The following is a 12680-nucleotide window of genomic DNA, read 5'->3' on the forward strand; positions in this document are numbered from 1 at the left end:
CTGAACGGATTTCAATCCATTCAGAATGCTTGGGGATAATCCTGATAAGGATTCTTCCGGCATAGAGCCCCGACGACGGAACTCTATGCCGGAACAAAACAACGCAAGTGTGAAAGAGCCCTTACACTGCATTTTCATGGTGACAGGTTCCCTTTAACTTTAAGTGGCTTACATTTTTCAGGGGTCTACTGTTCTTCTTGTTAAAGAATTCAATGTTTTATTGCATTTACCGTATTTATTTAATTTCCTTTTGCTTTCCTTTACTGTCTTCATGATCGTAATTGATTGGACTTTAGTAATTGTCGGTGCCATTCCCCAGTCATTATGTAACTTCCTTCTGTCTTACTATGTGCAGAAGTGTTGCTATTGCCACTACACATTCCATATCCCTGATTCATTGCTATGAGCTTGTGTCCGGTCTAGATTTTCCTTTGTTTTTAAAAAGTAAGAATCCAGCTATTCAACTTTTGAGCCATAAGTATCTGCCCTGAGTATGAGCCCGGAGTCATCTGAAGTCCAATGATATGAAGTTTCCCTCAGCACACTGAAGGTCATTCAGACTTCAGCTACCAGGATGAAGTATTATAGTGGCGTGTTCCTGATGAAGTGCTCTCTGTGTGTATGCAGAGTGCCGGAAAATTGGGTGTTATTCTAGTACCTGGGCAATTAGGGAGATCTAACACGCCAGCACTGTAATTGCTCAAAGCAGAGATGTTCAGCCATTGGAAACAATGCATTATAACCCCGCAAAGTAAAAACAGATGGGTCATTTATCAAACTGGTGTAAAGTAGAACTAGCTTAGTTGCCCTTAGCAACCAATCAGATTCCACCTTTCATTTTTGACAGCTTCCTTAAAAAGAAAGGTGGAATCTGGTTGCTATGGGCAACTCAGCCAGTTCGATAAATGACCTTAAGAATGTCCAAAATCTTTGTTAATTCAAGTCAATGGGGCTGAAGTGCAATACCAAGCACAGCAGCTATACGATATAGGCCGCTGTGCTTGGTAAGCGCCAGGGAGGCCACCACTTTCACCAGAGCTCCTGTGGGCAATGTAGATTACCGAAACAGCTGATCAGTGTAGGTGCCAGGACTCAAACTCCTGCTGATGTGATATTCATAACCTATCCTGTGGATAGGTCATCAATATTATTTCCTGGATAACCTCATTGGTCACATGGCCTAGTCGCAGCTCAGCCCCATTGAAGTAAATGGGGATGAGCTGTGATGCCGAGCTCAGCTGCTATACGGTTTACGCACTGTGCTTGGTAAGCACGGAGAAGGTTGCGGCACTACTTGGATCGCTCGTGCCTTCTAAAACAGCTGATCGACGGAGGTCCCGGGTGTCCACAGATCATATACTGATGACCTATCCAGAGGATAGGTCTTCCGTAAAAATATCTTGGCAAACCCTTTTAAGTTAAACATCCTTGTTAGCAGCCAACATGTGTCTTGATATGAGGAAGCTATTCCAATGGCCCTGAATAATTTGTCATGGGCTAACAATGTGTTTATGCACCTGTATTCTTACTTTCATCCCATAAAGTATACATCAGCTCTATCCAAGGGCAGCAAAAACTGGTCGCAGATAACCTGGGTAAAATGCTAGGTTACTTACTTGCATTGACCCAGTTGTTTTGCTCTGGATTTAGCAGCTCCATTGCAAGCTGAGTGCTGGAATCTGCTTTATGCCGAATGCGCCCCCATGTTCAGCAGCTCAAGGATATGAAGATTCCTTAGCACGCTCTGTATTGAGTGGACTCCAGTGTTCTGCTTGTACTGGAGCTGCTCGATACAGATTTTACAGAACACCTGGGTCAATTCTGTCACCAGTTATGATGCCCTCGGAAAGTGTAGGACAAACATGGTTACATTTTTCCTTCAACACTACACAGGCGACAAATAGTCAGCATGACATAATCTTTAGTTGGCACATACGCCCCTTGTATCGGAGATCCCAAAAAGTTGACATTTTGGGTTCCTCGTAGACTTAGATTTGTGTCTTCTTCCATTAATTTGTTTAAAAATGGTAACTCCCTGAACCAGGCCATTTTGAACAAGATGATTCTCCAGCACTATCTTGAGATTTCCACTGCCCAAGGACTTGTAGATATCATAACCTATCTACAAGTATGTTTGGCCACCTCTACATCTGTGCCCTGATTGTTATATTGATCTGAATTATTGCAAAGCATATCCAAATGCTGCTCTTACCTTGAAACTTATATTACTGATGAAACCCACCACCAATAATGTTTCCAGAGGCAGCTGTCACACCTATGGATAAATTGCATATGGATCTCTGTGGTTCTTAGTTCTAAGTTACGCATGTGTTAGTGCAGAACCTTATAATGGAAAGCCATTTGATTACGTGTTAATGAACATAAAATGAAACCCTGTTTGTAGGACGTTTTAAATAGTCACATTGAATTCCGTTTAACTGTTTGGTTAGCCTGCATATTATTGCTGGATGTGCTATTGTGTCATTCTATTAAAGGGAACCTGTCTGGGGCGGCATAGCTAACTTGTAGTTATGAAAGAACTATTGTTGGACTATCATAACCTACAGATATAACTGTTCTGGGGAAGTGGCCAAGGATCATGAGAAACTGATAACATTGAAATATTTACGTTGATTGCTAAGAATAACTTGTGACTATGGTTTTGTTGTAGGTCACTGTCTGACAGATTCGGAATTTGGGGACACTTGCCTAATTGTGAAGAGCATAATGGCTGAGCCAGACTACATTGAATCGGATAATCCAGAATTAGTAAAGCCCCATAAATTAGTAAACCCTGTAAAGGGGTCCAGAAACCACCAGGATCTTCACAGAGAATTATTAATGAACCAAAAAAGGTAATGATTGAAATAAGGGTGAGGGTCAGTTTGTTTATGATTATGTAGGTAGCCATTACTTTATTGTAGCTGGATATTATCTTATCTGAACACATTGTAGTCATTTACCCAATGCAGCAATCAGGTTATCCCGTGATTGATGTGAAAATGAAAATCTATATAACTTTCATAATCTAGTACTTGACTATTATTTTCTAACAAAGCTAGAACCAGCTCTGTACCTCACATGGATCCAGAGATCCCCCCATTCAATGCTCCAGTTGCTCTGTTAGATTTATTTATAACTGACAACTCAGGGGTCATGTCCTTTCTGCTGCAGCCCTCTCCGTATCACAGCTCAAGGGTTGTGTCTTTTCTGCTGAAACTCTGGACTTTCACAGCTTCTAACATCTAAGGCTACTTTCACATCTGCGCATTCCCTTTCCGCTATTGAGATCCGTCACAGGATCTCAATTGCGGGGGAAACTGTTCCGTTTTGTCCCCATTCATTGTCAATGGGGACAAAACTGAACCGAACGAAACATAATGCATTCCGTTCCATTTGGATGCGTCCCCATCACTGTCAGAATAACGCTGCAAGGAGCGTTTTTCTGTCCGCCATGTGGTACGGAGCAAGACAGATCCGTCATGACTCACAATGTAAGTCAATAGGGACAGATCCGTTTTCTCGGACACAATAGAAAATGTATCCGTCCCCCATTGACTTTCAATGGAGTTCATGACTGATCTGTCTTGGCTATGTTCAAGATAATACAACCGGATCCGTTCATAACGGATGCAGACGGTTGTAATATCGTTACGTTACGGAAGCGTTTTTGCTGATCCATGACGAATCCAGCAAAAAAGTAACTTTACAGTAGATACAGCTGGTAGCTGTTGAAAGATGGAACTGGGCATGTGTGACCACCTCAGCAATGTTACTGAGGTGGATGGAGAAATAAGGAAAATAGCATACTGTATATGGCGCTATACAGATACATTTGATTGAAAAACTGCAGGTGCTGGTTTTAACAGACGATTGTTGAGCAGGAATGCTTCCTTCCCGGCAATCTTCTGCTTGCTAGCGGAGAAGACCACTGATATTGCATGCAGCGATCTCCTCCTCAGTATAGGGAGGAGTGATAGTTATACCATGGCTCTTCCCTATACTGAATCATTGTTTCCTGCAACAGATTGTGGTTAGACACCATGAACTGCCGCCTGCAAGCGATGATTATTTTTTTTTAACCTGTCAAAAGATTTGGATTGCCCGATGAACAAGCGTTTGCTTGTTCATCGGGCAATCAGCGGCAGTATTAGACTGCCAGATGATCGCTAATGAGCGTCACCACAAACGCTCATTAGCGATCATCAGCTAATTTGTAAGAGGCTACAAACTACAGTCCACCCAACAAGACTTTTCAGCTGTTACTAGATACAGCACCACTTTTAGTTAAGTTGCCCATACTAATAAAGGTTGTCTGATTTTTAACCCATGCCCATGGTTTGCTAAAACTTTGTGTATGGCATGATTGTCACTTTGTGCAAGCCTATTTTTTTTTTTTTTATATGTCCCTAATCAGTCAGTTATTGTTTCATTTAAACAGTCGCATTCTGGCTGATCATAATCTTAGGTGTAAGGCTAACTTTAAGATGACTTTTTATTTTTTTTATTTTATTTTATTTTATTACTAATTCCAATAATTATATGTATTTCTAGAGGTCTCTCACCCCAGAACAAACCAGAGCTTCAGAAAGTGATGGAAAAAAGGAAAAGAGATCAAATTGTCAAACAGCAAAAAGAAGAAGCTGAACAGAAAAAAACGGACTTTGAGCTAGAACTTGAGAAGCGACATCAGAAACTGGAAGAGGTGAGACTTGCATTTACATAACTTGGTGAACTGGGTGTTAAGACGGTTGTCATTGGCAGTATTGTCAATAAATGTTCCTGCTTTAGAGAGACTGAAAAAAATTAAATCAGACATATTTACAATATAATACATGACAAATCTCACATAGATCCAGAGATCTCCACATTCATTCTGCCAACTGCTTTGCTACATTTATTTCAAGCTGGCAGCTCAGGGAGCTTTTTCAGGAGCTCTCTTCCTGTCACCTCTCAGGGGATGTCCTTTCTGCTGCAGCTCTCTTCCTGTAACTGTCACAGCTTCTAAAAAAAAGATCTGATTGTTGGCAAATTGAAGGATGGAACTGAGGATGCGCGACCTTGCTTATCCATCTCAGTAAAAGGCTGTGTACATTACTATACAGAATAAACACCAGGGGGTGCAATTATAATACAGTAAAGAGAATATCTTAAAACCAAAGTATTTTTGTAACGGATGTAAGTTACAAAAGTAACTAGTTTTTCATGCTGAATTTTATTAAAATAACATTTTAATGGTGGCACAATCCCTTTAAGGATTTTCAGAAATATTTACTTGTAATGGGAACTAAAAGCGAAGCATGCAGTCCATGTGACCAGTCTATGGCTGCTTCCGTAGAACCCTTGTGTACACATTTGAGGAAAGTTCTGAAATGCTTTAGTGATACCTTCTAATTTGGGAGCAAAGGTATCCAGGATCCCAGAATAGGGCTGCAGCAAATGATTATTTAAGCAATCAAGTATTCTACCGATTATTTTTACGATTAATCGAGTACTCTAATAAGAAAAAAATGAATTAATAGACTGTTTTCCTTTATTAAAAACTCATCAGACCCCCTGCCATCAGTCCCCAACACCCTTTGTTCCCCCCTGTGCTATCATCCCAAGTGCATCAGCCCCCCCCATGCCATCTGCTCCATTCCACCAGTGCCTTTAGCTCCACTCCTCCAGTGCCATCTGCCCCTCCATGCCATCCTTTGCCATGTACCCCACTCCCCCAGTGCCTCCATGTCATCCATTGCCATGTGATGTCCCCCAGTGCCATCAGATCAGCCCCTCCATGCCATGTACCCCACTCCCCCAGTGCCATCTGCCCCTCCATGCCATCCATTGCCATGTCCTCCTCTCCCAGTGCCTCCATACCATCTATTGCCATGTCCTCCTCTCCCAGTGCATCCATACCATCTATTGCCATGCCCCCCTCCCCCAGTGCCTCCATACCATCCATTGCCATGCCCCCACCTCTGGTGCCTCCGTTCCATCTGTTGCCATCTGTCCCCCTCAACCAGTGCCTCCATTCCATCCACCATGTCCCCCAGTGCCATCTGCCCCTCCATGCCATACATTGTCAAGTCCTCCTCCCCCAGTGCCTCCATGCCATCCAATGCCATCTGTCCCCCTCCCCCAGTGCCTCCATGCCATCCAATGCCATCTGTCCCCCTCCCCCAGTGCCTCCATGCCATCCAATTCCATCTGTCCCCCTCCCCCAGTGCCTCCATGTCATCCAATGCCATCTGTCCCCCTCCCCCAGTGCCTCCATGTCATCCACCATGTCCCCCACTCCCCCAGTGCCATCAGATCAGCCCCTCCATGCCATGTCCCCCAGCGCCATCAGCCCTTCTATGCCATTTCCATCCATGTCCCCCCGGCAGATTCGGGCCCCTGCTAATTCATACTTACCTTTCCTGGCAGTGCGCTGACATGGAGTCCGCAGGAGACAGACCGCATCTTCTTCCCACTTCCCGGCATGCACTGGGCGGGACCTGACGTCACACACAGCGTCAGCCAGCGTGCTGACTATATGTGCACGTAAGGCCTGTCTCTGGCAGCGCGGTGCGGACGGGATGCCACGGAGCGGTGAGAGGCTTCTTTTCACTCACGCTCCGTGGTCACGTGACTTAAACAAATCCTCGATGCAGGGAAACTGCATTGAGGATTTTTTTTGCATCGATGAATCGTTACAGCCCTAGTCCAGACAAAGCCTATGTAAATAACTTGTCATACAATCCAAACAATACAATCTTGCACCTTTCCTCTTGACAGAGTAGCAAAAATTGACTATTATTTGTAAATGTGGATTACCTAGGATCATGACTTTTTTCTTATCTTTTCATTACAGATCGAAATGGAAAAGCATAAGACTGAAGAAGAACAGGAGAACAAGCCAGAGTTTCTCAAAGTCAAAGGCAACCTTCGTAAAATGAATCAGGAAATCTCCAACGCCAACAGTTCTTAGACATAAGGACATAAAGGGTGTTCTTCTTCACTATGGAAATGCATTTTTACTGGACTACCGATGGGTATTTTGTTGGAAGCTTGCCTTAATGGATATTTTCAAAGTGAACATTCATCCCTGAAGCTTTTCGGGACTTAATACAGCGTTAACATCTTCCAATAGGCTAAGACTGTTAATTGCGGAGTGTGGATACAGAGCTGTCAGCTGACAAAGTGGCCTTCAAAAAAAAAACCTGCTAAATTGATGGTTTGTTTAGAAGTGCGAAGAGCTGAGATACATAGGTCTATTATATTGGCATTCTTTGCATCAGTTATGTTTTTAAGCTCGTTTTTGCAGGGTTATGTCTTGTCTTAATGTCTTGAATATAATTTTTTTATGCTAAGGGAAAGTCCAGAAAGCAGTCTGGTATAAGGTTAAAAATCCCTGCGCCTTTACCCACCCATACCCTTAAGTGTTCACAAGATTGAGGTAGATCTGCTACACTGGCTTCATACAGAAGGTGTGGAAGTATATGGCTATGACTCACGTTGCAGTATATAGAGTGGTGGTTTCACCTTCTGAACATTACCTTGGAGAAATAAAGGGCATCATGATTTCTTTTTAATAAACTATTTTTTCATATGTAGTTTTTGTGATGTCCATTTTTCTTTCTTTTTTTTTTCTTTATTAATCATCTTTTACCTGGCCAAATGGTGGTGGTAGTGCAGAACTTGTCAGGAGTCTCCTACCATTCTATACCCCAGAGCACTTATGTCAGCACCAACCCTAGATGTTGTACCTCTTCAGTCAAGCGTTATGTAAGTCTCCTCACAGGCAGTATCACTTGATCATTATTTTGCATTGTTTCTTTCATGCTAGAATGAAATATACATGACTGGGTCAGGGTTGTAAATATTAGTTATATAGTAGTTGTTAGATTGAGAGAATGTGTATGCAAGTCTTTCATTCCCAAACCATGTTAGGCCTCTGGTCTGGACATCATGATTTCTACTTTAAAATGGTCACTGACTTAATGGGATCCATCAGGTTTCTATATTTTCTGAAGCCTTCATTATTCTGCTTGAACAGAATCCTGGAAACCGACATTAAAGGGGTTTTCCAAGAGTTAATATTAATCAGCTGTTTGAAGAGGCCGTGGCACTCCAGTGCCAGTGACGTCACGTTCATCAGTCACATGTCCTGTGTGCAGCCCAGTCCCATTCGGGTGAATGTGCCTGGGCTCCAATGCCAAGCACAGGCACTGTGAGGCAAACTGATTGGTGGGGGAACCGAGTGTCAGATACCCACCGAACACATATTGATGTCCTATTCTGAGGATAAGCCATCAATTTTAAACTTATGGAAAATCCTTTTAATGCCAGTGCGAACAGAGGTTAACCAACTTAAAAAAAAAAAGTGTGCAAATATTCTAAAATAAAAAGAAACTGTACTTACCGTTTTTTTTTTTTTTTTCCCTTGATGATCCAGCACTGGAAGTCCTCCCAGTCTTTGTTTACAAGTGGCCAGCATATGACTGCTGCAGCCAATCAGTGGCCGCAGTGATTACATGCCACACTGCTGGCATAAAGGGGCAGCACTGAGCAGTGATTACAGAATAGTACCACATGTGATTGCTCTGGCGACTGGCTACTTGTTAACGAAGACCGTCAGGACTGCAGGAGTAGTGACGCTGGATCGCCGTGGGAAAGAAGAGGTGAGTACAGTTTCTTTTTTTGATTTATAACTTTTTTTTTTCTTTTTTAGACATCAGATAACCTCTCTTAAAACAGAGGGCCTCATTTATCAAAAGTGTCTAGCAGCCAATCAGAGCTCCCCTTTAATTTCATAAAGGGGTATTCCCATCTTGAACATTGGGGGCATTTTGCTAGGATATACCCAGACCTTCTGATAGGTGTGGGTCCGCACCTTTACTTAGAGCAGAGCCCACAGAGCCATTAATTTCTATGGGACTGCCGAAAATAGCCGAGTGCTGGCTAAGCTATTTCTGTAAGCCTCATAGAAGTGAATGGAGCGCTGTCCGCGCTTGCGCTGTGCATTGCCTGTTCATTTCAACGGGACTTCCGAAAAAAGCAGAGCACACTGTTTGGCTATTTTCAGCATTCACATAGAAATTAGTTGAGGGCGGCCGCGCATGCGCGGAGTGGGCTACATTTTAAGCATAGATGTGAGTCCCACCTATCAGAAATTGAAGCTTAGCGATGTGCCCCCAATGTCCAAGATGGGAATACCCCTCTGATTAGTTGCTATGGGCAACAAAGGCGGCTTTTCTGTTTTGATAAGTGAGGCCTATAGATTTTTTTATTTTAAAGGAAATTGTACAGTAATGCCAAAAAATAGTTTTTTTTTATTGTTTTGTTTTCAACCAGCATTGGTGCATTAGTGAGAAACGAGCATCCTTGTCATCTTGTTCATCTACAGAAGTGGTAGAATCTCTTATCGTAATTAACTACAGGTCTGACAGTGTCTTCTATCTAGTCTAAATGTAATTTGCATATAGACGATGCAGGTTTTTGGATTTCCAATGAATATTTAAAGGCAAGTGGCTAATCCATGCGGTCAACAGAAACTCATTTCTGCCTTGTTGATATTCTAAACGGACACAACTCTTGTGGTTCACCATAACTGACGGGGCCTACTTGGGTTGAAAGACCTTCTAACACAAGTGAATTGCTAGCTGGCCGAACTGTGGCTTGTACCTGCTTTCATACTAGTTATTCAGCTCTATTTATACTGCTAGTTTTGATGGAGGCTACCATACTTTACCGGTTGGGCTTTTCTTGTTTGGTTTGTAGAGTGATGACTTGAACAAGCTTGGTTACACTGCTGGTAATGGGTCATCCTTTTTTTCCTTTCTTTTCTAAGGGCAGTGGGCAGCCAACTTCACATGTCTTCATGTGCCATAGGATCTGGGAGTACATTGTCCGTATTTGTTTCAGAGAGGCAGTCTACATTTTCTGTAACTTACTGTGCCATTTGGAGTAAGGAGAACATTTTCTATTTTGTACGTGTTTTGCCTATTATTTTATACTTTAAGCTCAGAATTGACTCCTTTTCATTAGATGTGTCATTAAGAGGTCGTATTGGGTGCGTGTACAGTGTTCCTGACCACCTGGCTCACTTCTCACTTCCTGAATATACTTCTTAGGCTACTTTCACACTAGCATTTTCTGGTATTGAGATCCGCCATAGGGGCTCAATACCGGAAAAAAAACGCTTCAGTTTTGTCCCCATTCATTGTCAATGGGGACAAAACTGAACTGAACAGAACGGAGTGCTCCAAAATGCATTCTGTTCCATTTGGTTGTGTTCCCATACCGGAGAGCAAACCGCAACATGTTGTAGTATGCTTTCCGTCCTGGGATGCGGAGCAAGACGGATCCGGCATTACCCCCAAGGGCCCCAATGCAAGTCAATGGTGATGGATCAATTTTCTCTGACACAATCTGCCGCGATAGAAAACGGATCCGTCCTCCATTGACTTTCAGTGGAGTTCATGACGGATCCGTCTTGGCTTTGTTAAAGATAATAGAACCGGATCCGTTCATAACGGATGCAGACGGTTGTATTATCAGTAACAGAAGCGTTGTTGCTGAACCCTGCCGGATCCAGTGAAAAAAGTGTGAAAGTAGCCTTATACCATGCAGTGAATGTTAGGGTAGGTTCACACAGAGATTTTTGGAGGCAGCTTTTCCTGAAGGTTTTCCAGCCAAAGTGAGAAGTGGATTGGAAAGGAATTGGAAGTATGCTGCATCCTGACTTCTCACTTTTGCTGAAAAACCTCCAGGAAAATCTGTATTAAAACCTCCTCCAAAAAACTCCTTGTGAACCTATCCCTAGGTTCAAGTCTGTTTATTCACCTAACAGATATATATATATATATTTTTTTTGTGTCAATTATATTTAAACTCTTCTAGGAAAGCAAAGCTGTGAATTATGGGCATTCAGATCAAAACGATTTTGAATGTCTTATGATTATTTTTTACTCCTTCCTTGTTTGACGCCTCCATTTTTAAAGCAAGAATGGGAGGGGGGGGGGGGTGTGTGTATATGGGCACACACATATATACATATATATATGCGGCACAGGAACCAATTTTCATAATCTGTGGGGAACCTAGCGGTTGGACTCCCACAGATCAGGCGCCTATTTCTTGTTGGAACCCCACCGTTCACGAGAAAGGGGGTCCTGTTCCCCAGTTCTGATGGAGTGTCAGGTTACACTTCCGCTCTGCTCATTCTCTTTGAGAGCGTCTGAGATAGCCAAGTACATCTCGGACCCCTGGTCGATCAGCTTATTATCCACTTCAAAACTTGGCACAACCCCTTTAAGCAATGTATAGGATTTGGAGCTCCTAACAGAAAAGTGTAGCCTTGATTACTATTATCTAGATCTATTAAAACGTACGATTTCGCGCATTGATGGCTATGACCGTTTATCATTAAGCATATGATCAACGTTACAGATCAGTTTCGAATTACAAGGTACCAAAGAATCCAGATTTTTCAGTCATCAAATGCAACCAATATGTTAAAAAATAAATAAAAAAACCATAGGATGCTGTTGCCAATCCCCTACCACAGACTGGTACTGCTGCCAAGTTTCTATTCTGCCTTCACTGATCTCATCATGTCTTCATTCTAGTGAAAGTACGGTATGAGTAATATATTAGTGAGGTTATTAAAATGCTACCCCTGTGTGATAACCGAGGTAAAGCAAGTTCAACTTAGGTGTGCTCATGTTAATGATAGAGCCCCTTTAAGCTTCGATCTCCACTAACTACATCCTATAAACTGGGTTGTCAGGAAGTGTGTTAACCAGTCAGTCTTTGCCGTAATCAAACCATGTCTAAAGACTGTATTAGACCAGGCGCTTGTCAGGCAGATCTTAGCTGACAAGTGTTTGTAGGAACACTCGTTAGTGATGAACAGCCTGTATCCACCAGGCAATCGCAGGTTAAAAATACCATTGCTTGCAGGCGGCAGATCGTGCTGTGTAATCACAATCTGCTGCCGGCAAATACTGATTCTGTATTGGGACGAGCGATGGCATACTGTAGAGGAGATCGCTGCATGTAATAGCAGCAGTCTCCTCCACTGACGAGCAGCCGACAATCGTCTGCCTCACCTGTGAATGTAATGCATTAACAGTTACTCCGCTAACTGCTATATCGATCAGATTATTGTAAAAATCAGTGGAGGCTAAGAACCAGTTTCTGTTGTGGTTAAAAGTTTCAATTAAAGGCATATACCACGCAAAACTGATTTATATGTTGTGCCTAGTAAACTTAATGTGTGGGGTGGAACGTGGGAGCAGAGTTACGGCGGCATGTGCTGCTCCCTGGGTGTCGCCTGACACCACCTGACCCAGGTATTTTAAAGAGGACCTGTCACCGCTCCTGACATGACTGTTGTAGTAACTGCTTGCATATCCCATGTAATAGTAATTCTGGAGCATCTATTCTTACGACTCTGTTATTGCTGCCAGAAGTTCTGAATAGCTGCTTGCAGTAAAGGTACAGATGGGTGTTACCGGTCCCTGCACAGTCTGACACCAGCAGTCAGATACATGCGCTAATGGTAACACCCAGCAGTATCTTTTCTGCAGACTGCTGGCAATTTATTTGTAAACTTCTTGCAGGAATTACAGAGGGATGGCACAACATAGTCATAAGAATAGATGATCCAGAATTATTACATGGGGGGATGCAAGTAGTTACTAAAACAG

At 42.8% G+C, this 12680-nt stretch overlaps 1 protein-coding gene across 3 annotated transcripts in view; it reads left to right on the plus strand.

Annotated features, from left to right (window-relative positions):
* The window catches only part of FAM107B (family with sequence similarity 107 member B), a 94209-nt gene extending 84004 nt beyond the window's left edge, over positions 1-10205 (plus strand). For 2 of the 3 annotated variants that reach the window (XM_040413151.1, XM_040413149.1), the window contains exons 2-4: positions 2672-2855; positions 4555-4705; positions 6839-10205. In XM_040413151.1, the coding sequence (XP_040269085.1) occupies positions 2728-2855; positions 4555-4705; positions 6839-6955 (396 nt within the window). In that variant the 5' untranslated portion in view covers positions 2672-2727 and the 3' untranslated portion in view covers positions 6956-10205. The remainder of the gene's footprint in view (positions 1-2671; positions 2856-4554; positions 4706-6838) is intronic. The other variant, XR_005775053.1, reaches the window with a different exon arrangement.
* Positions 10206-12680: the final 2475 nt, after the last annotated feature.

The sequence above is a fragment of the Bufo bufo genome, chromosome 1 (assembly GCF_905171765.1).
Source record: "Bufo bufo chromosome 1, aBufBuf1.1, whole genome shotgun sequence".
Lineage (NCBI taxonomy): Eukaryota > Metazoa > Chordata > Amphibia > Anura > Bufonidae > Bufo > Bufo bufo.